The sequence below is a fragment of the Aulonocara stuartgranti genome (genome assembly GCF_965226115.1).
Source record: "Aulonocara stuartgranti genome assembly, chromosome: 1".
Classification (NCBI taxonomy): Eukaryota; Metazoa; Chordata; class Actinopteri; order Cichliformes; family Cichlidae; genus Aulonocara; species Aulonocara stuartgranti.
Genome location: NC_138939.1, coordinates 20,170,325 through 20,196,661, shown reverse-complemented (window position 1 = coordinate 20,196,661; position 26,337 = coordinate 20,170,325). Strand labels below are relative to the sequence as shown.

Genomic DNA, 26,337 nt, shown 5'->3' with positions numbered 1-26,337 from the left:
TAACAGCTGGGGTAGTCTCCACCATGACCATGAATTTGATAAGATGAAGAAAATGGGTGGATTTTCTGCAGTGTAGAGGTTGACAAATTCACCTTACAGGGTTTGAGAGTAAGTGACAAACCCAGCCTCAAGGGGTCACAGTGCAGCAGGAAGGGCATCCAGTGTAAATTTTTATAAAGAAAAAAAAAAATGTGTCAAGCTGGAAGTACAGCTAGTATAACATCCTAACGTGTTTTTATGAATTGGTTAGCAGTAAGAGAAAACTGCAGTTCTGAAAAAAGCACTTTAATTCATTTCTAAAATCATCTTAAACTATTTCCACACAGGATCTGAAATCTCAAAGAAATAAACAACAACAACAAAAAAAAGGTTCTCTTCTGATATTGGCATTTCTACAGTGAATAGCTGGTGGCAGCATCAGAGGCCCGGAAAGGAGGCCGTGATGCTGAGCTTTAGTCCTCAGAGCAGTTGCACAGGCAGACTGAGTCCAGCAGGCTTTCTACACCCGCTGGTGTCAGTCTATCAAGCAGCAGCAGGTAGAAGCGCCAAAAATCCAACCTCTGACTCTTGCCCAACACCCAGAGAGAGCTCTCTCCTCTCACACCACACACACACACACGTGGATGACACGAGACATGTACTGCAAGTTTCACATGGTGCAAGAAACATAAAGATATCCAATTTCTAAATTAAAGGTTAATGCAGACAACAGATGAGTGCCTGGTGCTTCACAAGACCTCTCTAAATGATTAAGTCTGAAGCAAAATAATAATTTACAAACAAACAACAAAACAAGGAGATTCTTAACATCGTCTACTTGGTTTTGTTTTATTATATTAAGTTTTAAAAAGGACTGATAGCCTATGTATCACTACATCTAGTGGAAGTGATGTGACAGAGGCAGAGCTCCTATAAAGCACATAGAGCAGCAGTAAAGACAACCCATATCAACACGTTACTCTGGCATTATAGGAGCATTAGAGGAGAAACAACTTTAGTTTACAATTTATTAATTGTTGCTTTTTCCAATTCATCAATTCTTGAGAATGAATGGTTTCTCAATTTGTCAGGCAGTCTGAGTGAGTGAGGTTTGTCTCGGCAGAAGAGGTGAGACTGAGGAAGGCTGGATAAGTCGTTTTTTTTTTTTGGTTTTTTTTTAATTTAAAGGAAGATGTTCAACGTAAGATGATTCAGATTGATTTCTCCAACAAAGTGGTGCTCAGAAAGTGTGAGCACATGGATTTACAAGACGGCCACGGATGAATCATAATCAACACTATTGTCCAAAACACGGAGATGAACACAGTGACGGGGAGGACAGTGAAAGAGCCTGATGTAAAAGTAGACTGGAGCCTTGAATAGTCAGGATGGATGCCTCCCAGACCGGTTTCACAGTCCTAGACTCTCCGCATCCATCCCTGAAGCTTTCACTTTTAATTGATTTGTCTATACAGCATCCAAATAGCTTTTGTACTTCCCTTTAATCTTTACAGTACAATACACTATAGTGCACAATAGGGTTTCTGAGCCTGGAGCTCAGGGTGGAGGGTGAGAGCACATAATCCTCACAGCGCTGCTCGATTTCAAGTCACTGTCGGGCCCGACATTCAGAGTCCCGCAGCCTGGATGCTCTGCTGCAGCACCCAGGCAAAACAAATAACCCACGAGTGTTTCTCCACGCCTCAGTCCTGCCCTGGGTCCTTTGCAGGGCCGCCGTCCAGGTAGATCTTGAGGGCCTTCTCTTTGCGTGGCGAGTAACTGACACGGTGTCCGGTTTTAAGCAGACGGCTGCTTTCCTTCTTCATTAGCTCGTTGCGCTCATCCTCTGACAACTCCAGAGGTTCTTCTGTGCTGTCCCTGCGCAGACAAAAGAGCACAAAAACATTGATGGAGGTCACAAATACTCCTAATATAATAAGATCATTAGAAGAACTCCATGGATGTCGCCATGTTTTAAAATTTTAAGGGAATAATGAATGAATGAAAAAAAAAAAAAAAAAAAAGAAAACATGTAAACTGAACTGAAACTTGAAGTCTTTTTTTTTAAAGCTTAGTAGCTGCTTTCTTTAAAATATCTCTACTACTAGATACAGTTTTACAATTAAAGCCTGGATTACAACATAATTGGTTCAGAACATAGTAAGAAAGCTCAAATCTGCACTTGTACCACTGCCTTTTCAGTCATTAAAGAGTCAGTGATGGAAATCAGACCTGTCAGCACTGACCTCATGCGGTCTCATTTATTAGCTGCATTGATTTGTGATTAAAAAAATTTTTTTACCATCACAGCAAAGACAGATACAACTACCTGTACCTATGTCCACATTATAGGCAGAAAATTACATTAAAAAAAAAAAAAAGATTAATTACTTAATATACATTCACTAGCCACTTTATTAGGTACACTTTCCACCCCACTTTGCCTTCCTAACTGCCTTAATTCTTCATGCAGTAGATTCTACAAAGTGCTGAAAGATTCCTCAGATTTTGGTCAATACTGATATGACAGCATTAAAAAGCTGCTGCAAATTTGTCAGCCATGATATGCGCTAAGAAAATATCCCCACATCATCGCATCACCACCAAAAGTTCAGTTTTGGTGAGCATGTAGCCTTCTAGTGTCATTTGACATGCTGCATTTTTCTCACACGCTCTCATGATTACCTTGGTGTTGGTTGCAACATGTAGTCATTTGAGTTATTGTTGCCTTCCTACAAGTTTTAGCATCAACAAGCTATTTTTGAACTTGAGAAACTGGATATTTTAAATTTTCTCAGGCCATCCCTTTGTAAACTTAAAGAGATGGTTGTAAAACAAATAAATCCCAGATCAGTTTCAGACAAGTCTGTTTGGCTCCAACAATCACATCATATTGAAATCACGCTTAAATCACTGTTCTCCATTCTCTGTTTGACCTTCACCAGACCATTATCTTCACTGTGTCTACCATAGCCAAAATGACAGAGTTGCTTACATGTAATTGGCTGATTAGATATTTGCGTAAACGAGCACGTGAATAGGTGTAACTAATGAAGTGGCCAGGGATTGTATTTAAGTTTCAATCCTAAACTGAGACCCTCTTGACTGAAAACATTTACTGATTCATTTGTGGTATTAAATGTATAAATATGAGAAGTCAAAAGCTAGGGGAAAAACCTAAAAAACAACAATGCTTCTAATGCAACAATATCATGTTTTATTCATTACTGAGTCAAAGCCAACCTGTAAAGCCATGTGTATAGTTTGCGTACATTTGTACTTTATATTAGATATTGAGATTAGGTGTTCAAATATTAAAGTTGTCTCTAATTCATATTAGATGCCAAAAATTCAACTCACATAAACATATTGAGTTTTTAATAGTCCGAGCGAATGCATGACTTATGACTTCTACTACAGTCCTCTCTGTTCATGAAATGATTTCACAAAAATACCAAAGACACAAACGCTGTACTTGAATGTGGACTTGTCCCAGTTTGTTTTTTTTTACCTGTAGAAGACCACCGCCCCATCATCACAGATGTAAAGAGGCCACACATTAAGGGTTGACACCTTGGGGTTCCAGTCTAAATCCTGATGGATTTCCAACACAGAAATATCACAAGGAAATGTCCCCCTACCCTGCAGAGACCAGATAGCAGTGTCATCAATACAAACATATTAGAAAAATCGGGTCCCAGGTTTCAGGTAATTACATCCACCTACCTTTGCAAACTCCAGGTTTTCCAATGGAATACCACTGATTTCACTAAGCTGCCAACAGAATAAAAACATTAGACACAGGAATACAACAGTTTCCCTCAGCTAAACACTGAACACAAGCTATGAGTAAAACACATTTGTCATGCAGCAGACAAACCTTCTCCTTGAGTTCCTCCACACTGCTGCTCTCCAGAATCACTTCCTGAAAAGGCCCCAGCTTCATTGTAGACGGGCTCCATCTCCGAGTCAGAACGGCCAACTGTGACATTGATTTCATCTTCTCTGGTTCTGAGAAACATTAGAGGCTGTGGATCAATCAACTGCACTTTAAATGAAACTTCAGTGAAAACAAATTTTCCTTCACTCTAGAACCAAATACACGTCATTTATTAATCTGTCTCCATGTGGCGTTTCACAGCATGTTAACAATTCAACAATCTGTTTTTTGAGCCCCTGGAAACAGATGATTTAATGTTTGTTTTCTGTACCTTAAAGGAAATTATTTACTATACCTTTAAAGAAAAAGTTTATATTATTAGAACAGAACAAAACTAAAATAAGGTAGTTGAGGTACCCAAAGAAAAACCGCATAGTGAAGCAATGTTTAAAAGAAAGTGAAAAACACAAGTTACCATCAAGGACTTCAAGGAAAACCTCCCAGTTGGACGAAATGCTGATGTCTTCCTCATAAACGTGGTAATCCAAAAACACTGTGCCCGGATTCTTCCACGTCTTTTTCCTGAGGCGAACCCTGACCACACAGAGATAAATAGATACATGCTGTTTTGTACACATGTTCATTTTACCTGAAGGGAAACTGTATCAACAGTCCTCTGAACTATGCAAAGCAAAGAATCTTACCTGTCAATGCTGAGGTCAAGTTTACACTGCTCTTTTAACTGAGGAAGCAGCTCCTCTTTAGACTGTCTGACAGTCATAGCCTTGGCAAACACCGTGTCCACTAGGAACTTGCAGGGCTGAGAAAACACCACAATTAATATATTTTATAACATAATGCTGTGCAGCTGTACAACAGTGTATGAGTAAGAAAAGTCTGTCAGTTCTTACCTCTGGTTCATTGACTAGTAGTTGATACACTTTCACTCTGTATTCACCCTTTTTAAGGGCTCTGCCTAGTCGAATGGTTATCTATGGATAGTGGCACAGTCTTTGTTGAGATATTTCCTTACTCTCAAGCAAACGACTTTAATCAAAGTAATACGTTTAAACTGACCTTATTATCGTCAGAGAACGATGAGAGTGTCTCGTTGAGCCGTACACTCTCAAACTCCTGGTTGTTGGCATACACCCTAAACACCTTGAACTGGGTCGAGGTGACGCCGACGTAGGGCTCCAAGTTCAGCTTAAATGCTGCTAATGTTATTCTCTTGTCCACATGAACCACCAAACCTGATGTAGATCACAAGAAACATCAATGTACCTTTTCTTTCCTTTTTAAAAAAAAAAAAAAAAAAAAAAAGATATACGTCAAGGATGCAAAACAGGTAAAGAATGTTTGCAATCCTCCCCCTTGAATGGAAGTAATTGCCCGTACCTGATTTTAAATGTAATTAAAACATAAATATACTAGCTATGGATGACAACTGCTTTTAAATGCATAATAAAAGTTTGTACATTTTTGTGAATTCCACGAGGCATCATCCTGAGAACAAGGCTCTGCTCTGAAGTACAGGTACTGGGCCTCTGCCTTGCTCTTTCCATTGTCGTCATATTCGCTGTCAGTTCCAGAGTCTTCCTCTGCAGTGTCCCAGGTCTCTTTTTTGCCCTCGTGGGCTTTGGAGCGCCGGCTACTCGTGATGCTGTGCGAGTCCAGGCCATTGGCCAGCTGGATTGGGCCGCTGTCTGCGTTACACAGCGTGTCACTGCTGTGACTGGAGCTCAGGATGTCACTGTCCACCGAGCTGGTGCTGCGGTCATTGTTCACTTCTGAGTCCGACCGCTCCTCACAGGCAAAGTGGTTCTCAGGGTCAGAGGAGGCGCCGCCGCTACCCGCAGACGTGGCCCTGATCCGATTCTCTAACTCTCTGTTGTCTGCAGCCACGCAGAGAGAAGAGTTTGAGTCCGCCTCTTGGGTTGGGGATTCGATATGTTCAAAGTCGCTGGCGTCAGAGCTTTTCTGGCTGTCACTGGTGCTGGAGCCCTGCTGCTGCTGCAGAGACAGATTCTTTAACTTTTCTGTGCTCTCCTCCAGGATAGCCTCTACAGATTTCCTGTTACCCTTTGCCCCCTCAGAGAGCACATCAGAGTCACTTCCTACTTTTTGGAAAAGAGTTCTGTTTGCCAAGGCACCAGGAGACTGCTCTGGTAGTAAGACTAACAGCCGGATCGTATTCCCGTGCCGATCCAACAGTTTCCACAAGAGCGAGTCAGTGAAAGGAACCTGATGATCGGTCAACTCAGAGCTCTCAACGAAAACCTGGTGAAAAACAATGGCCAACAAACAAATTAGCAAATTTCATGTAATAATAACATATATAATAAGACTTTGTGAAATTTAAAACAAGACTGAAACACAATAACGCACAAGACAGAACAACTGTCAAAGTTAGAAGAAAACAAGAGACCTTGTTGCTCCTGAAGAATCCCTCAGCCTTCAGTGTCTTGTTTGGGACATAGAGAAGCCGGAGGTCATTATAGCAGCGCTCCAGAACCACACGCATGGTCTCTGCAGAAAGCCCTGTAGCCTGGAAAGAAATGCACACAAAAACAGGCTTACATTAATATAACCGACACCACTATATTTGACAGTTTCCTGGGTAAATGGTTAAAACAAAACACTGTGAAGAGGCTAAGAGTAAGAAACCTGTGCAATAAGCTGTTTGAATTCAGTGATCGTCTGGTTCAAGTACGCCCGAACGCTGACGGGAGACGCGATGGTCTCGCTCTTCAGATTAACAACATGAACCTTCACCATCACCTCTGTGAACAAAAGAAGAATCATAAACACACCCACGCAGATAAACAGCAACTAAGTTGCTTGATACACACACTTACACCTGTCACCGGTGTGTATTTGTTTCTGATCATCACAGTTTGTCTGTTCAGACTCTGGCAACTCAGCTTTTATCATCCTGAAAACAGCACTATGTACAACAAGCAGTCAACAGTAGAAGATTACCGACCTCCAGGTTTGTAAGGCTGGAACACTTGATCTGGCCTGCGGGTTTCTAGAAGCAAGTCAAACATGTATGAAGACTTGACTCCTCCAAGGAGGAGGCCCATTGGTGTGTCCTCCTCTCCTTCATAAGAGCGCTCCAGGTACTCATGGAACTCATCATATTTTACCAAGCGACAGCAGTCCAGAGGGACAACTCCCTCAAGCTCCATCATCTGACAAACAGAACACCCATTAAAGAAATTAGCAGCAAGTTTTGAAATCCAAACTCTAAAGTGAGTTTCTTTTCTTTTGCTATAATCACAGTAATGCTGTGTTGCAAAGTTAATGGAAGAAAGAAAATTGAATGCACCAAATGTCTTTCAAGATTCCTCCAAAAGTAACTGAAACAAATCTAACAAACCTTGTAGGCCATTTCTGTTGCTTCTCTGAGAGTTTTGTCTTTGTGCACTTCCAACTTGCTCTCCATCATCATCTTCACAGGATGCATGCAGAAGAGCTTGATCTAAAAAGTAAAGAGCATAAGACTACCAAAAAAAAAAAAAAGAAAAAAAGAGAGAGACAGGGTATTAAATTATCCTTATAAATTAGGCAAACAGCCCAGCACCTTGCAAGTGTTGCGTTCAATCTCCCTCTGTCTCTTTTCTTGCTCTTCAGACTCTTTCTCCTTTTGAACCAAACGCTTTATGTGGTCTGGGAAGTCCTCCACGGCTAAAAACTCTGCAGACAATTCAGAGATTACACATTAAATCCAGTGGCATGAGGAAAACTACAGAGCTCAGGGTATGTATCAGAGTATGAAAAATGGGAAAATTATGACCACAAGACAAAGGCAAGAGGGCAAGCTGGTTCCTTTGCAACTGGTGCAACACAAAGCTTTAAAAATAAGTTGCAAATACAGGCAAAAGCCTGGACAAGTTTAGTTCAGATGGATGGCAGATAGGGCACAGTGGAAACTTGTGTAAAGGATCTTCTTACGTGTAGTAGGTATCAGAAGACAAGTGAAATTGTTTTATTTAAACACTTTCCTTACAAAAAAACAAGTTAACAAAAGGCCAAACACATTCACTAGGTTACGACGAAAAGATGAAAACCTGTGACTTTTACAGTTTGGGAGTTTTTAATTCAGAAATGTGGAAAAACTGTCATTCTTGCTCTAATTTTTACATTTTCCTTAGCAAGACTTAATTGAATGAATTTCTTACTTGCATTCCTTGAAGGATCTTTCAGTCTATAAATCAGCATATATGCGTTTGTAGAGCTGTTGGGAAGGTAAGAGGAAGGAGAAAACTATTACTTCAATAAAAACAAAATTACAAACACAAACGGGGGGAAAATAAAAGGTTTCACATTTAGAAACAGATGTGAATAACAAGATAAACACCATTCGTTTTCCAAAGTCAGTGTATTGGAAGCATTTGATGTGAGGGAGTCCTCTATCACAAAGTCAGCGACTCCTGGAAAAAACGTGCATTCCCTGACCAGTCGGAAAGTGGCTGCTGCCAGCCACAAGGTGAAACAAATCGCATGGAGATACACGGTGCTGCTTGAAAATCATCTCAAGATTGCTTTCTGCACAATATGATCGACCAAAGCAATGACATGGAGGTTTTTGGTACAGCACGAGCCTCCAGCAATCACTCACCACCTAGCCAAGAAATAGACATTTTTTCCCTGGGGCCAACTGGGGGTTGCCAACTGGTCTCAAGGCCTGTGACTGCTGTGGAACACAACTGACCTTGCAAAGGCACCGGAGAAATAGCCTCTGCTCCCTGAGGATCCCCCATATGTTTTCCTGATATCATCCTGGGTGATCTGTTTGACAAAAATGAACACAATGAAACAAAAAAAAAACTATTCAACAGAGGTTACCACAATGACAATAAGCAGCATTTTAAATGGCAGTTGCAGTTGGCAGTTTTTTTTTTGGTCTAGTATATAGAAATGGCAAGCACTGCCTGACATTTACTTTCAGTAGGAAGCCAAAACGTGTCACTCAAGAGCAGAGACTGACCTTGCTAACGTGCTGATCGTTGAAACTGTACCACTGGCCATCACTGAAGGACTTGATACAGGCATAATAGTGCCCGCCCGCAGCGCTCCCAGAATGGACCATAACAGAAAACAGCTCAAAGGTCAGCAAACTCTGAGAAGAAATAGGGGAACACTGTTCAGTTAAAACAAATAATTGTGTTGCAGATTTCACTGTCGACATACTATATTTTTAGAGATACACACGTTCCCATATTTTGCCACTTTAAAGCAAAAATAGAGAATAATCACACATCTTTAGAACACTGTAAATAAAAGACAAATTTATATATTTAACAAGAACAGAGAAGTATAACATTTTTAGCTGACACTTGCAGAATAACAATCCCTCTTATCACTACACCGTTGGCAAATCAGGTACTTCCTTTTAATCTGTTGTCAGATACATTCTCACGTACAAACCAAGCACACCAAATCCATCTAAGTGAGGATGATCACCTTTGGCTTCAACACCCTCTCTGTGCTGCTGGTGCTGTCCAAGCAGATGCCCTCATCCACACAATCATCGGTGGAAAAATCGTTGCTCATCTGGTCGCTGTGGCAACTGCCTTCATTCTCTGCTCCGCTGTCAGTGCAGCTCTCGGTCTGAGGGGACTTCTACAGAGTAGGCAATTTGAAAAACAACACCAGAGTTAAAGGTGAATTCAAAAGATCAATTAGAAAAGAACTAATCCAGCGTAGAAATGTAGGACATTAAGAAACCAGCAAGCTGGTTAACATCTCAGTTGGTCAACATACACAAACCATGGTTTATGGCTGACTGAAGCCTGTCATGGCAGGACACAGCACAAGATTACACACAGGGCACCTTGACCCTCAACACTTGGAAAAATGTTTTTGTGGACTGATGAAACTAAGGTTGCACTGTTTGGGAAAAACATACAGCCCTACAATGAAGGCACCACATGATAACACAAAACCCATAATCCTAAGGTGATGCAGAGGGAGCGTCTGCTTTGCTTCCTCCTTTAGCAGTCATAAAGGAGAAAATGAATTCCAAAATTGATTAAAAGGCATCCCATAGGATGAATCCAAATCAGTAATGACAATGACAGAGGCAGGTAAATTCAATGGTGCTCTCACCTCATCTTCCACATCAATAAATGGACTCATGTCAAGTTCCTCTGGGAAGGTCATGCGGTCATTAAGTTTGATGCGATGCATAGTGGTGTAGTCGAAATCAAACCTTTTCAACTGTAATGTCAGCAGGTAAGGAAAGTGCAGAAATCTCAGCCCCTGCGTGCGATGTCAGAAAATGAGAAGAGACATTAGCAAAACACTGTACTCTCTAATCATGACTTCCATGTTACATTTTTAGTATACTTACCTTACGGGCATCACATTTCTTTTTACAGCGTTCACAGAAATACTGGTTGGGCCCATCGAGTGTTTCTGGTTGTATGAATGCCTGTAATGCTTCCTCCTGTGGCATCAAAAAATAAATAAATTAAAAAAAAAAAAAATCATATCATGTAAATCAAATCAATTTAGAATAACAATTTAATATCAAATAGTTTGAAACTGTACCAAGTACTGAATTTAAAGTAACCTTTAAGCAACACTGAATTGCAAAGAGTTAATAAATGTTAAGTGCTGCTGTGATAAAGTATATGCTTAGAAGAACAAAGGGTGAGAAACACACCACACTGCCATAGGCTTGGCTGGCTCCAAAGGGTCTGATCACAAGAGGGATGTCCAGGTAAGTATCAATCCTCCAGCTCTCATAGCCGCACTCCAGACAACGGACATAATCCTTCAGCTTTCCCTGGTACAACTGGTTGATCAGGTCAGCCTGAAGATAGGGAGAGAACAGTCAGGTTTCTCTGCCACATTTTACTTTAAAGAAAAATCAACTCAGGATACAAAATGGTCTGCTACCAATTTGCAACATTAGCTGTGAGACAATTTCTCTCTACTTCTGGAGAAGCAAGTGCTGACAGCAAAATGTAGTGGGATACAGAATAATTCTACTTGTGTTTAGATTTGTTTCCCATAAACCTTCCTTTACCATACAACTCCGTCGGCAACTGCATATGAAAGTTTCTCAGGATAATAAAACACAACAGACAACAACAGGCCAAGGAGAGTATTTCTTTTTAGTCAGTTGCCATCTGTAGCTTTCTCCAGACAGCTGAAATGGCAGACACTGGACGAACCAGCGTAACTGTTAACACTGCACAACAAGCCCTCAACTTATCAGTTAGAGAAAGAAAAAAAATACTCAAAACAGAGAGTAACAGAAACCTAAAGTAAAGAAAGAATGAACCCAAGAGCTGCAGGAATGATTTTTATTTGATTAAAAACTTTGCTCTGGAACAAAAAAAATGTATGTCATTATTTATAAAAGTCATTAGGTATTAATTCTGGTCATGATGGTTTTGTCCCATTATTGAATCAAGAATCAATCAAACCATTTAGAAACGGTAAAAACACTTGTGTTGTATATTTAATATAAGTCTTTTCTACTGAGATTAATAAATATGGACCAAGATAGTTTTGCATTTTTTCATTAGTTTGGTTTCCTGAGAGAATTTGTTCATTTTCATTTGTTTAATTATTTTATTTATTGCCCCAAAACATTAAATGTTAGGTTTTTTTTTATTAGTTTCAGTCTTTTCCTGTTCTATACTTCTTAAATTGCACATTCTGATAAAGAGTCACATGGACATCCCAGTCTCTATAAACTGCACCATAGCCTCATTTTGCTGTGTTAACAAATTTATTCAAACTAATCCATCCATCCATCCTCCATTTATCATCTTCTTGGATTCGACACTGTAAGCAAAGGTGGCCCGACTTCCGTCTTTTCAGGCATCTCTTTCAACTCATCCAGGGAGAAAAAAAAAGCATCCCCAAGCCAGCAAAGAGATGCAATCTCTCCAGCGTGGCCTCCTGGTAGGAATTACCCTAAACACCTCACCTAGGAGGTACCCAGGAGGTATTCCCAGTCTGATGCCCAAACCACCTCAATTAGCTCCTTTTGATGAAGGAGAAGCATTTCTATTTCGAGTTCCTCACTCTACAGGTGAGAGTAAGATCGCAGATCTACCAGTAAATTGACAGCTTCTCTGTCATTCTCAGCTCTCTTCTCCACAACATATCGGTACAGCCTCCAAATCATCACCACACCAATCCGTCTCCCCTCATTCATGAATGAGATCCCAAGGCACTTCTCCACTGGGGGCAGCAATTTCCCTCCAACCACCCACCTTGGGCATTCTACTTTTTTCCAGCTGTCCAAACTGAGACTTAACCATTTTGTGTATCTTTTAAATACATTTTCGTTAATTTTGCAGGTACTTTCTTTTAATTAAAATGTGTTTACAAGCCAATTCCTAGTTTTTAGTTTAGTTTTAGTTAAGTATAATAACCGTGTTAGGATGCCAAAATGGAATTTAATGCAATCATCACTTATGGTTCACATGGCACATGTAGACTGGGGGAAAACTTAACTGTTTCCAGATATTTATGAATATATAAACTAAAGATTAGTAGAAGAAGAAAACTGGAGCTTGAAAGAAAAAATGTATAGTTTATATATCCTGTCATCAGTTTACTTTCTATGGCTGAAAACTACAAGTAAAAATCCCTTGTGGTATGAGATTTTTTTTTAATTTAATTTTTTAAAATAGCATTCACGTGTACTTATGCTTGCGTTTACAGACCACATGGCTGCGCATTCGTACACTGGTCTAAGTGTTTGCCGTTTATAGCCTATTCCCGAGATAAGAAAAAGCTAACCCCAGGGCTTACTGGCACATTTCACTTTTTCCACAGTAGGCCTTTTGTTCCCATTCTGGGGGGAGCCTGAGCCTGGATGCAGATTTTTTTTTTTGTTGTTGTTGTTAATAGTCTGAGAAAACTACTTGTTTTCTCCTACCTGCTCTGTTTGCTTCCACTTCTGCTCCAGGGCATCGAACATGACCCTGCACAGCTCCTGGACGTCATGTTGTTGCCAAGCTAAAAGCAAAAGCACAAAGAAAGAAAAAGTATAATTAAGTGTACAGACAGAGGCACATGGTCTTGTCCTCCATGAACATGCAAACCAGCCATGTGAGCCTACTCACAGGCAAGTACATAAGCTCACCCTCACTGCTGTCCCAGCCAAAGCTTCGCGTCACATCAGTAGTCTCAATTGCCCGTTTCTTACTAGTTTGCAACAGAACAAACAGTCTTTGCAGCTGGTAGGGAATACTGGTGACAGGATCCTCCTCTTGCTCCTCAAACTCCCAACTGAAGTCGAACAGCAGATATTTGAGAAATCTAAATCTATTATATGTGACAAGAGAATTTTCACAAAGTGATCCATAACCATGATTTCTTACTTGTAGAGTGCATTCCTAAACTCTGGGGTCATGAACAATGTTTGCAGCAGACTGTTCAAATAGCAAGTCATCGCTTGGTTGACCAAGCCCACATAACCTGTAAAGGCAGCAAGAGACAAGTAGTAAGTGATCGGTTGGAGATGTATAAAAGGAAAGGTGTCACATATTCAACATGTAACCAAACCTCACCCGTCTCAGACTTGCTAAGGATGGACGAGTAAGAGTAAGATGGACTGCTGTAGTCACCACTGCAGCCAGGAGTCCCATCTCTCAGTAGGGGTCCAATAAATCGTTCCTGGGAACTGTCATCTAGTCCACTGCTATCTGCTGTTCCTGACTCATCCTACAAACACAAACATGCCTTGTAATAACATCTTTCGTTCCCTTTCAGTCGATTCACTCGGTAAGTATGGGATATCGCGCCCTCGCGTGTCCTGGCTGAAGAAACCTTTATTCACGCCTTGAAGGCAGATGACGTGTGATGACACGCGCGCGGCCCCGCCTGCACATATAGCCGCTGTCATCACAGTCATCCCTCAGTTCTTACGCTCTTCACCTCGCTGAGAACACCTCTGCTGAGTTGGGCTAGCTAGCTGCTGCTAGTTAGCTCCGTTGTCTGCCGACTTGAACTTAGCTTAACTGCCCCTGTTGGTGTTAGCCTCCGCCGCGCAGTTGGTGTGTAGGCTGCCCGCGGAGCGCTAATTTCAAGTTTTTCCTGTGCAGTGTTTCGCTTTGCGTTTTGGAATGGACTCCAAACCTAGCGAGCAAAGCAGAAATCTTCTGTGCGCCCCTGTCCTCAGGGATGCGGTTTCTCTTTGCACGATAGCGACCAGCACAATGCCTGCCCTGTCTACCTTGGGATCGTCAGCGCTCTCCTAGCGTGGACGGAGCCCGAAGCCTGTGCACTTTGCCGCCAGCTCCGGCGCTCAACCCTGGAAAGACAGGTGACGTTTGTGGAAAAAGTGCTGGGACGCTCAGCTGTCGCACGGCATGACCCTCTCCTTTCCGAGTCCGAAGACGAGGATTTTCCGGTCGATGTCCCCGCAATTAGCTGGGCTGACCACATGGAATACGTTGACGGGTTAGCTGATGACGAGCCGGAACCATGCAGGAGCGATGACGGGCTTCAGCCTGGGTTGAAGCCCGCCAGCGCTCCCCAGGAAGACGATGACGTGCTGGACATCAGCCTGGACATCCATGGTTTGTCGGACGATGAGCAGGAGAGCGCATTGTCGGCCCAATGTGTCGCCGCTGCCGCACCGGTCGGCCACGATGACATCTCTCTTTTCTCCCTGTTTTGCCGTGCTGCTGAGAAGCTGCAGGTGGACTGGCCCTCTCCTCCGCCAGCTCAGAAGCCGTCGCGGTTCGCGGGTTTTTTCCTCCCACTGGAGCCCGCAACGGCCAAAAACTGCCTTCCCATGTTCCCAGACTTTCTCTGCAAGCTAACAGCATCATGGGACAAACCTCTGTCTACCAACGTCACTGTGCCTGGCTATGGACAGTACATGGAATTGGACGGCGCCAAGGGGGCTGGCTTAGCTAACCCACCCCCTATGGAGTCATCTCTGGCTGCTTATCTGTCCCGTCCCCACTCTGTTCGAGTGGAGAAGGGGTCCAGCAGCAGGGAGACGCTGCTTTTACCCCTCTGTTGCCGCACAAGAGGTGCCGCTTAAGTTCTGTTCAGGTTGTCAGCCCCAGAAGGCGCTGCACTTTCCTAACACTGTCTCCCAAGCACAAAACCCCTGCACACAAAATGCCTCAGGTAACTCCCTGTTCAGGTGTGTTAAATGTTCAGGTGACCACATCGAGTGTTCCCGCTGTTTTTCATTGTTGTGCCCCAGAAAAGGTGCCTCCAACAAAATGTATGAATGTACATGTTTCCATGTTACAATCAATAAAGAGTGTTGTTTATTCTCAAACAATCACAAATGCTCAGCCTGCAGGCAGAATGAGCCAGGTCAGGCAGGTGATGCAGTCCCCTGCAGACACACTGGGGGGCGACAACGCCCCGCCGACGGTGCTGCAGGTCAGCCAGCTGGCTGCTCACTTCCCTCAGTGGTGCGCTTGCGCCCCCTCTCCGTGGGTGCTGCGAACCGTTGCCATGGGTTACCGGTTGCAGTTCCAGGTCAAGCCACCATGATACTCAGAGAGGAAATAAAGGCGCTATTGCAGAAAAGAGCAATACGAGTGGTCCCCGCTTCGGAGACAGACAAAGGTTGGTACAGCCGTTATTTTGTTGTTCCGAAAAAAGGGGGAGGGCTTCGTCCCATCCTCGACCTGCGAGTCTTGAACACGTATCTACGAACGTACAGGTTCAAGATGCTAACACTCAGACAGCTCTTGAATGCGGTTGGCCCGGGAGATTGGTTTGCAACAATCGATCTAACAGATGCTTATTTTCATGTGGCTATACACCCGAAACACAGGCAGTTTCTGAAGTTTGCATTCAAGGGCGTAGCCTACGAATACCTAGTGCTGCCGTTCGGGGTGTCGCTCGCTCCTTGCACTTTTACGAAATATGCCGAGGCAGCACTAGCGCCCCTGAGCGAGAGGCATCCGCATCTTAGCCTACCTAGACGACTGGGCTCTCGTAGCTTGCTCCAGAGAGCAGGCGGAGACATAGCTGTCGCTGGTTCTGTCACACATTCAGACACTGGGGTTCTCTGTGAACTTTTAAAAGAGCTTGCTAATCCAGAGTCAGCAGATTACTTTTCTTGGTTTGGAAATATGCTCGCTTTCCAGCCGCGCACGTTTGTCGGAGCACAGAGTGGCCGCGTTTCATCGCTGCCTCGCTCAGTTTCAGCTGGGACACAGACTGCGTTTCCAGACGATATTAAGCTTGTTGGGCATGATGGCATCTATGATCGCCGTAGTGCCACTTGGACTGTTAAAAATGAGAGCGTTTCAACGCTGGACTCTCTCTCACCGTTTGTGTGCATCGCGTCACCTCCGTCTTGCATGCTAGCTCTCCGTCCTTGAGGGAGCCCATGCTGTTTCGCAAGGTGTCCACAGATGCTTCCCTAAGAGGGTGGGGAGCGCTGTGCGAGTGTGCATCAGTGAGAGGGATCTGGTCCGCAGCCCAGCGCCAGCTGCACATCAACCACTTAGAGCTGTTAGCAGTGTTCTTAGCTCTAAAGCATTTCCGTCCAGTCCTGGAGGGCCAGCATGTCTTAGTCAGGACGGACAATTCAACAGTGGTATCTTACATAAAGAGGCAGGGAGGAACACGCTCTCTTCCCCTGTTGAAGCTGCGCACCAATGGCCAGACGTGCTCCTGTATGCATTTCCCCCCAGTGGAAATGATATCTCCAGTTCTAGAGAGAGTGCGTCGGCATTCCCTCTCTCTGATTCTAGTGGCCCCTTGGTGGCCCACAAGGTCGTGGTATGCAGAGATAATCAGCCTGCTAGCAGCGAGTCTTTGGCAGCTTCCTCTCCGCAGGGATCTCCTCTCTCAGGCGGGAGGAAAAGTGTTTCATCCGCGCCCAGACCTGTGGCGCCTTCATGCTTACCTGCTGAGAGGTTAAACTTGATTGCTAAGGGTTTGCCACCTAGTGTGATAGCGACAATTCAGAGCGCTAGGGATTCATGTACTAGAGGCTTGTACGCTTACAAATGGCGAGCCTTCGAGCAATGGTACCAGGACTGCCACACGCTTCCATTTCAGTGCTCTATTGTGGATGTTTTGACATTCCTGCAGGAGCTGCTGGATAAGGGCCTTTCATTTTCGACAATTAAGGTTTATTTAGCCGCTATATCTGCTTGTCATATTGGCTTTAACGGGGTGACACTAGGTGCAGCCTCGCCGGCTGAGGCCCGTGCTTAAGTCCAGTGTCCCTGCTTGGGACTTGTCTTTGGTGCTGGAGGCCCTTTGTAGCCCCCCGTTTGAACCCATTCAGTCTGTGGATATGAAATTTCTTTCATATAAGACTGAATTACTTCTCGCTTTGGCAAAGCGAGTGGGTGACCTTCATGCGCTGTCTGTGCATCCCTCCTGCATACAGTTCTCTCCTGATGGCCACAAGGTCGTATTGCGTCCAAATGCTGCCTATTTTCCCAAGATCATGCCACAAGGTGGCCCCACTGAGCAGTTTGGCTCGGTGAAGAGCAACTATCGAACTGAGGGATGACTGTGATGACAGCGGCTATATGTGCAGGCGGGGCCGTGCGTGTGTCATTACACGTCATCTGCCTTAAAGGCGTGAATAAAGGTTTCTTCAGCCAGGACACGCGAGGGCGTGATATCCCATACTTATGTGTTGTACCTCGTTCCTCTCCTTCAGGGAACAGAAGTTACAGACATAACTATTCGTTTCCAGTTAGAGTGTTTAGCGTGTTAGTAGATTCTGTAGGGAAATAATTATAGATTTCTTTTTAAAGATTATTTAAGAAATTATGAATCATTATCTTAATTTATTCTTAAACACTCACAGATGCAATCTGGGGCTGCTCTCCATCTTTATCTGTAAGCTGGAGGAAATTCCTCTTACCACCAGGTTCAAACCCAGACTCTGAGAGGGACATCTCACTGCTATGGTCAAGCGGTGCCTAGAGAAAGCAAATAAACACAATATGAACAGACAAGTTTCACAGAGGTCAACAATGCCTGGACAGCAGTAAACACATGCAATCTTTTTTATTCGATATTTAGTTTAAGCAAAATGTCAACTTAAGTCAACTCAGTCTACTATACATAAAAAGACCTTACAATATTATAAAGACCAAACAAACTACCCCCTTTGCGTAAACAGTGGAGCAGAAAACCTTCCTTTTAGCACCAAGAAAACTTCAGTAGAACCACTCTACGGGCTAGCAGCCATCTGGTTTGAACGGTCAAAGCAGATGGCTGCAGGCTAGCTGTTTACAAACTATAAAGTGGATGAACTCACCGGAAGAGTTAAAGTCCTACTGAATTCATTTTCAGCTAATTCCATGTATTGTTGTTAACAAGGAAAGCCTCTGCAGCCAACATGTGAACAACGCTACCTAGGTTTCTCCGGGCCAAGCTGAGGATGAGCAAGCAAAGTGCTGCAGTGGGAACAAGCAGTGGCTTAATCCACTGACCTACTCAGTGAGATAACAACAGGCAGCACCTGGGCTTTGGCCTGGGTCAGCAACAGGATTAGCATGGGCTCATTTAAGAAAAGGGAATAATGTGTACACACAGATCCAACAGTACAAAACTCATCACTAATTAAACATATTAGGAAAGTCAGTTTTAGCAACAGTATTTTTACTTGTTTGCATTTTGTAGCAGTTGTAAAATGTAAATTTACATGTAATGACAGGGTACAAAAATCTATTATTAGCTGATGTCGTGGTACTGTCCTAGCAATAAAGAAGGTAAAAGAGCTACATTGTGTCTCAAATGAAACATGCGTGAGAATAAACTATAAACAAAGATTGGGAGCCATTATTATGAATCACATCAACGTTCACCAGAATTAGTCAAGCTACACTCAAGTCACTTTAAAGCTGCTGCCGATATTTTCTTTTTGGCCAACTGGAGGGCAACAGAGGTTGAAAGAAAAAAAAAGAAAAAGAAAACTGTCACAATAAACCATGATATAAAAGTGTTTTTACCCAACAAACTGCCAGTTTTCTGCATGTTGCACCACTGCCTTTTTTTTTTTTTTACTTGTTTCATTAAAGCTGTTTTTAGTCAAGTGACAAATGATAAGTAAGACTAATAAGTCTTACTATAATTTCTTATTGACTCATATTTTACCTCTTTTGTTTTAACTCTGTCATTGTACCCAAACAGTAGAGAAGCACTGTGGGATACCTACAATTACCCAAACTGATTTTTTGTGTGTGTCACTGACTGAAAATCAGGTGCAACAGTAAAAGTTAATGAGAGGAGTGAAACTAATTTTGTTTGGTCTGTTTAAACTGATCTCTGGTTCATTTTCCCTTTTGATGTAGTTAGTTGGTGCAGATGCGAGCACAATAATCGCACTCAATGGAGAAGAAGTGACCGTCAGAAGGAGGTGGTTCCTGGTCTGATTTCGAATGAACTCCATCCAGGGAGGCTCATTTATGGTGAGAATGTCAATCAACCCAACTACCACTGCAAGTTTGAGCTAAACATCTTCCTGTAGCGACGTATGCACCAGGGTACCATAGATATCCAGAGACCACAAACTATGGTAGCTTGCCTGCTACACAGTTTTACCCAAGATAAACACTATAAACATGAATGAGTAAATATTCAATGTTATACACTAGTTCCGAACACAGCACCTTAATCCTGCATTTACTTTTATTTCTGCTTTTTCCAGACACATCTGCTAATGTCTGCTGATGCTAAACCCACGTTACTCTCCATAGCAAAACAAAGCTAAACTGATGAATTACTAACCATGTCTTGTGTATTTCCCCATGCAAGTCCAAAAGTGCCATTTACGTATCCTGCTTTGTGAGCGACATCTTCATAAAGTTTGGAGAGGGTGGTGGAAGCAGGCAGGTTGAGAGTCAGCCGTTCGTTCACCGTCTTCGCGCTGGTGATGTCCTGAATTATACACAGCGCTCTGGGCTCCTCGGCTGCATTTTGGATCTGCAAATAAATAAAGAAAAAGATATAAACATTATTTTCTGACTTGTTTGTTTTCCAATGAAGAGCTAAACATTTAAAAAAGAAAAAAACAACACAAAAAACGTTAAAGCTGTGCTACAAAGGTCATTAATAACATGCCAGTTAATGCTCAGTTTTGGTTTTGTTGGTTGTAATTTCATGCACAATATTAATTTTTTTTTTTTTTTAAAACACAAAGTACCCTGCTGTGGATTTTCAAAGGATTTCCATTCCCATATTTTCACCACACCTGGATCACCATGTAGTGTATTGAGTCCAACTCACCTTTCTACCAAAGTATAATGGATTCACTAAATCATATCAAATTAATAATATAATTATCGGGCATATATTAGGAAAAGAAGAAGATATTTAAAATGTAAAAATAGATTTTTTCTGTATCTTAAAGGCCACTTTAACACTGGTGCTTTGAGTTATACAGGTTATTATTACAATCGGTATAAAACATGTTTCAAACCTAAACTAAAAGCAATTAAACTAACCACCGTTGGAATATTAGTCTGTTAAAAGCTCTGAGTTTCTCAGTTTTTATATTAAATACTTCCAACAGAATTACTTACTTGCTTTCTTCTTCAAAATTAAAGTTTTGAAAAAAAAAATCTATAACAAGATAACAAAACAACAAAACTGATGTGGTAGACATGCAGTAATTTGACTTCAAGTATAACAGACTTGCAAAAGTAGCTCTTTTTTGCAATTGTGGTTTATCAGGGCTCGATACTGAAACCGCTTTACTGAAACCTCTTTTCAAAAAGTGTTTACGACACATGACTGGCTGATTTTTTCTACACTAAACCTCCCAACACATGACTGGATAAGGTGGGCAGTTGGTTGATTCCGGTGGACAGAACAACCACTTGTCAGATTTCTCCTACATACTCCACAATCTGCTTCAACAACATGCCATGCAATCGCTCACTCATGCTTAATTTTAAAGCAAAAAACAAAAACAAAAATAGTCAGGTGGAACAGGAGTTTCAAGAAGCATTGAGTCATTTCAACTAAACACTCCTCATAGTTTGCTTTGTGACTGGTCTGGTATGTAGTGTTCCCAGTCAGGGACAAATCACCTGCAGACTAAAAGCCAACCTTTCTTAAGAACTTGAGCAGCAAAATCTGGCAGAAAAGGTCACTCACCAAGCAAGAAAAGGTCTAGGCACTGAAGAGTAATGCCAAAGTGTTTTAGTTTAGCTTACTTACCTGTTAAGTATCAAATGAAATAAAACAACTAGGTTAAAATAACATATAAACCCCTTAAAGTTTCAGATACGTTAACTGGGAGTGCAGACTGTAACTGTTACATTTTAAACAGTAAAAGCTGGCAAGTACCACCCCGCCCAAAATGACAAAGTTTTCATTTCTATTACCAGATATTGTTTAGATATTAAAACAACACAAAGCGAATGCACTAAATTATATTTCAGAAAAAGCATTTACCAGTAGATAAAAGTGACACCAATTTATGATTAAAATGCAACACGAAATTATTTAGTTTTCCTGTAAATGTGCACCATGCTAATAAATTATTTGTCTGCTAATCATTATTTAATTCCCTTTCTCTTTGATTATTGAAAAAGGTGGTACTTGTTTAAGCTGGTTTCTAGTTTAACAACATGCGTCGAGCTTTGTTCTAGTATAATAGTCATCATGGCTACTGCTTCATGCATCCATTTACCACCATGCTCGATTGTGTACACACTCTCCTATATCAAACACACCTGAGAAATCCTCTTCATTTCATCAAAAATACTTTGTCTGCAACTCCAAAATACACCCTGATAATATGTGGAGATAGTTGAGGGTGAAGAACAACTTAAAACACATAGAACAAGTAAATTAAGTTGTAAAACATGTCATTTGGTTGGAAAACAATTGAGCTGTTTTCTAAAAACCTACAAATGCAACAATAATAATAATATATATTCAAATAATTGCACTTTTTGCAGCCTTTTTGTATGTGTGATCTTAGCAAAATGTGACTGCCAGCGCCTACAAAGACGCTGCTGCAGCTGACAACACACAAGTGTATTATGAGATTAAAGGTTATTTTTACCATGGATATAATCACATGAAGCTACAGGTACAGCATAACACAGGCAGCATATTACAGAAATATTTTAAAGACACAAAAATTAGACATTTGAAAAATGAGGAAATCAGTACCTATGAACTAATTCAGTAACTACAAATGAAGGTTACTTAAATAAAATATAAAGTCTTCAATGAAATAAACAAAGTGAAATGAATTTAAATCCACATTTCTAGTAAACTTTAACAAGTAACCATGAAGTTAGACTACAGTGATTTTTTTTGGTTCAACTGTTATTGGAGAGCTATGTCAACTGCCAATTTATAAATCATATTTGAGAACTGCACCAAAAAAAAAAAAAAAAAAAAAGGAAAAAAAAGACAAGAAAAGGGCTTGGTTGTCAACCTTCATCATTTAAATGCAAGTATTATACCCACTGTTTATTGTATCGGCAAAGGGATCATTGGGACAGTGCTTTTTGTTATAAGTCTACACAGCAGAACTATTAAATACCCCAAGCCATTCACTTAACATTTACCACAGTTGACGTAGAGCTGCATGTGAGTGTCATTACATGAAAGAGGTGGTTAATTAGCCTTTTCTCCTCACTCGTGTTTTATTTAACTCGAAACAACATATAAATAGAGTTCCCTCTGACTTCCTTTATCCCAGGATATCCCACCTCAACTTCCACCTATTCTCAATGCCAGCTGCAGTTTACATTACCTTCACCACAACAGGCCAACATACATCTCAAATATATCTTAATATTTTTATGGTCAGGATGCAAGTTTTAGATGCAAAATACTCTTTAGATCCAAAATGCACAAAGCTGGTTATCGATTCACTAATGAAGGAAGATAGAACTATAATATTTGAAAACTATGAAGATTAAACGCATAATACAGACTAAAAGAACACAGCAGCTGCAGACAAAGCAGCAGTAAGTGATGAAAAGCACTGCACGGCAGTTTAGTATTAAATGTGTGAGCACTTTAAGCACTTTGGCCAACAAGACTGGAGATGAGCTAGCAAATCGGCTAATAAACTTTAGCCAATTTGAAATCAGGATAGAAAGCAAGAAAAAAATACCAACTGTACAAGTTGACAGCCTCATCAATATCACAGTACATAATGGTCTAGAAAAGCAAATGTTTGATTAAATTAATGTTTAAAACATAGTTGGAAAAAGAAGACTCATTAAAAAAAATTCTAAAACCTATCCTTTCACAAAGATCCAAGGATCTTCCAGGAATGGTGACACTATTTTCCTGAGATTTGATCAGCCAGTGGTTGGTAATTTCATACTTGTTGGTTTTTAATCTGGAATCTCACCTGTTCCCAGCACAAGTAACCATGACGTTATACATCAGTAGGAAGTAAACCGCCTTCACAGTACAAAAGCCCAGCGTACATGGATAAGCAGAAACCCTGCTCCATCGTACATTGCTCAGGCACCAAGGAGGTATAACGGCAAAGAAATAATGGTTACATTATTAACCATTATTAATAATAATGGTTATTATTAATAATAATGGTTACAGCATTTCTTACTGAAGAAATACTATTTCTTACTGAAAAGCTACAGTCAACCTTATTGTCAAAAGACTTGACTTTACTCCAAAAGGTGTATCATTACTATGCGAGAAAATAGGCTGTAGGCTCGCTTATCAAATAGATTCCTAATGTTAAATGGACGCCTGACAAATTGCTCTGAGCCCAATATAAAAGAAACAAAGTAAAAACACACCCTTAAAAATAATGGTGTAACGCATTAAATGGATATGACTGCTATGTTAGCAGTACGGTATATGATGTTTACCTTAACCCATCCTGTTAACATGTGAGCTAACATATCAGTAATCAAATCTGACTACCGTCACTGCCGTTGATCAAAGAGACTATTCATTTTATTCCTGTTTGAATAAGAAGGCACTGCTAATGTTAACATTAAGACTTTGCACGTTAACTGAGCTCCAAACTAGAAACATAAAAATTCTAAGTAACTTATCTTCAGCAATAAAAGAGGTTATCGACGATGTTAAAAAATAAACAAAGAACGATCAATTTATTCTGAGATAAACGCTAATGTTGTTAAACACATCTATCAGTAGCGTAGCTAGTCAATTCCGCTAACATTAGCGTTAGCTTGTCAATTTGTCTTGCTAGCACTGACGTTTACATTCAAAGTAGAAGTTTTACTTAAAAACAACCTGTAAATGATTCCAAGAAGGGTTTGAAATATATATCTGTAAAACTATTGTTTGGGGTCGACGGGGTTTCAGCACTGCTTGCCATTTGCAATTGGTTGGGGAACTTCAAAAACATCTAGATTAGCCGGAGTTGTTGCCACTGATCAGATTTAAGAAGCTAACAGCGCTTGCTAGCTAAATCCCACAAGCTAATGTTATGCTAGTAAGCTAACTGATGTTGACAAATGCCTTCGTTTGACGGGACAACATAATGTCATTAGCAACAATGGAAAAGGTTGGGTATTTTAGTGACCATAAAGCCATGTCTCGAGTCTAAACAGTTAAATGGTAATTATGATAACGCTTTTGCTACCTAAAATGTTCTCCGTCTGAAATGCATCGAAAGTAGCCGCTAACTAACGTTAGCAGATGCGTTAGTTAGCCATGTCATGATAGGCCGTCCAAGTCATATTTGGCTAACTGTTAGCAGCTCAGAGATAGTCAATTAAAGACGGGGTAAGATCGCAAACTTCAAAAGTGCTGCAGAAAGTTTTGCATCATTAATGTGCATGGTCTGTAAAGGTGACAGCTAATGCCCAGAGAGGCTGACTCTCCGACCTGGACACGGTCCATAATAACCTCACCTCTTTGGGTACGAACTGGTTCTCCTCGCTAGGCACCATTTCCATTTGTGCGACAGTTTAGACAAGCATCTATCCGGACAGGGATGTCAGCGAACAAACTTTGCAGCGGTCAACACAAACATTGTTTGTGGTCGGTTTGTTAGAAGTTTGGATGCTTAAATACCAAAATTAAACTTGCCAAAACTTGTAGGCTTATCAAAGTGAAATCGCAACACTCTCGGTTACACTACCCCCAGCACAAAGTGTCGTGCTATAAATGGAGAAAAATGGCCGGTGTTTTTACTCCGCGAGACTTCACTCAGGGAGCTCTGGCGTCACTTTCCATACAGATAAGCGTGCGTGATGCGGACAGGATGACGTCGGCGAGTGTGCGTGTTTTCGCTTGTTTTCGTTAAAGGGCAGAGATGACAGATATACAGTACAAGCGCACAGTTTGTGTATGAGAGAGATGTGTGAATTTAATTTCTACTATGTAATATATTAATTGTCATGTTATTATCAGATTAAGATAAAAATAGCACAAGATGTGCCTACTTTTATGGTTTAATAAATTCAAAACTTTATTGATATTATTTTCACTCTAAATGTAAATGATGGCGTGGGTTTGACTGTAGGCTCATCTGCGCCACTTGGCTTCTAATAATCCTCCCATGTAGAATCTCAAGCCTGTAGCCTGTTGGGCCTAAACTACTAATATAATGAAAGGATTTCACTATACAATTGTGCATACATATATATAATGACATAGTGGGGCATCAGCGTGGTTAGCAGTGGTTCCTTCACAGCAAGAAGGTCCTTGTTTTGAATCCACCAGGCAGCTATGCATTCTTGTATGAGGTTTGCATGTTCAACCAGCTCTCTCCAGGCACTCCAGATTCCTCCCATAGTCCGAAAACATGAATAGAGTTAAGTTAATTTTTTATTCTAAATTGACCCTTGGGGATAAATAAAGTCTTTCTGATTCTGATTCTGTGATTGTGATTCTGCTCCAGATCTCAACCTGAATAAAACCCCAGACCCAGAGATGAAATTAATAATGAGCAGAATCGACAGAATCGAGTTAAGATTACTGATGTGGCCCAGTCCCGTTTTCTCATGTGGCTCCTTGGAAAAATGAACAGCCAACCCCTTTGCTTTGTTCTTATGTTTCTTGTATTTTGCACACCTCTGTTGCTTGTGAAGCTTGCACACAAGAATTTCATGCACATGTGCTGTACCAGTGTACCAGCGCATGTGATGTGACAATAAAAGTGATTTGATTTGATTTGAGCTTGGTGGAGCTCAATGACAACAAAAATCACAAGGTGCACGCTTAGTATACCTGTCTGGGGATGTATTTGGCATGTATAAATTTATGTTTAGTTGAATTACAACACAGCAGCCCTGCAAAAGACTGGCGAACTGTCTAGGGTATACCCCGCCTTTCACTTTACTAGCAAACTAGATAAGAAACATGCATAGATCAGTAAATATGCTACAAATATATTATGACACACCATTCTAATCTGACATTCCATTCAGTGTTATAAAATATAAATATGATTGTGTAATTTGTATAAAATACAGATGTTGGCACTCATGGTGTCCTCGGCAATGTTTGTGCAAAGTTTCAAGATTGGTCCACTTGTCTAGGAGGAGATAGAGAACACATAATGTATACACTAA

At 41.3% G+C, this 26,337-nt stretch overlaps 1 protein-coding gene across 2 annotated transcripts; it reads right to left on the bottom strand.

Moving 5' to 3' along the window:
- Window positions 1–269: 269 nt before the first annotated feature.
- On the bottom strand, window positions 270–24,985 carry usp47 (ubiquitin specific peptidase 47). Of its 2 annotated transcripts, XM_082538410.1 has the most exons (28): window positions 24,673–24,985; window positions 19,574–19,768; window positions 17,644–17,760; window positions 13,405–13,558; window positions 13,216–13,312; window positions 12,978–13,123; window positions 12,771–12,850; window positions 10,533–10,682; window positions 10,218–10,313; window positions 9,974–10,126; window positions 9,329–9,487; window positions 8,853–8,984; window positions 8,577–8,653; window positions 8,044–8,099; window positions 7,446–7,558; window positions 7,242–7,343; window positions 6,846–7,053; window positions 6,527–6,642; window positions 6,288–6,407; window positions 5,338–6,139; window positions 4,937–5,112; window positions 4,771–4,851; window positions 4,564–4,679; window positions 4,335–4,453; window positions 3,860–3,990; window positions 3,706–3,753; window positions 3,491–3,621; window positions 270–1,857 (listed from the first exon to the last, which is right to left on the bottom strand). In XM_082538410.1, exons 1-28 carry the CDS (start codon window positions 24,715–24,717, stop codon window positions 1,683–1,685), a joined length of 4,095 nt encoding a protein of 1,364 aa, XP_082394536.1. In that variant the 5' UTR covers window positions 24,718–24,985; the 3' UTR covers window positions 270–1,682. The 2 variants fall into 2 exon arrangements, with proteins under 2 accessions (XP_082394536.1, XP_082394537.1); XM_082538411.1 differs by lacking the exons at window positions 19,574–19,768; window positions 24,673–24,985 and adding an exon at window positions 18,102–18,241.
- Between the last annotated feature and the right edge of the window lie 1,352 nt (window positions 24,986–26,337).

What these genes read in the sequence shown, in the direction of transcription:
- usp47 (XM_082538410.1), bottom strand. Translation starts at nt 24,717, where the DNA reads ATGGAAATGGTGCCTAGCGAGGAGAACCAGTTCGTACCCAAAGAG. An exon ending in CCAGCCTTACAAACCTGGAG is followed by an intron (nt 6,643 to 6,845) that starts GTCGGTAATCTT and finishes TTTTGTTCACAG; the next exon opens with AGGTGATGGTGAAGGTTCAT. An exon ending in GATTCTTCAGGAGCAACAAG is followed by an intron (nt 6,140 to 6,287) that starts GTCTCTTGTTTT and finishes GTTTTTCACCAG; the next exon opens with GTTTTCGTTGAGAGCTCTGA.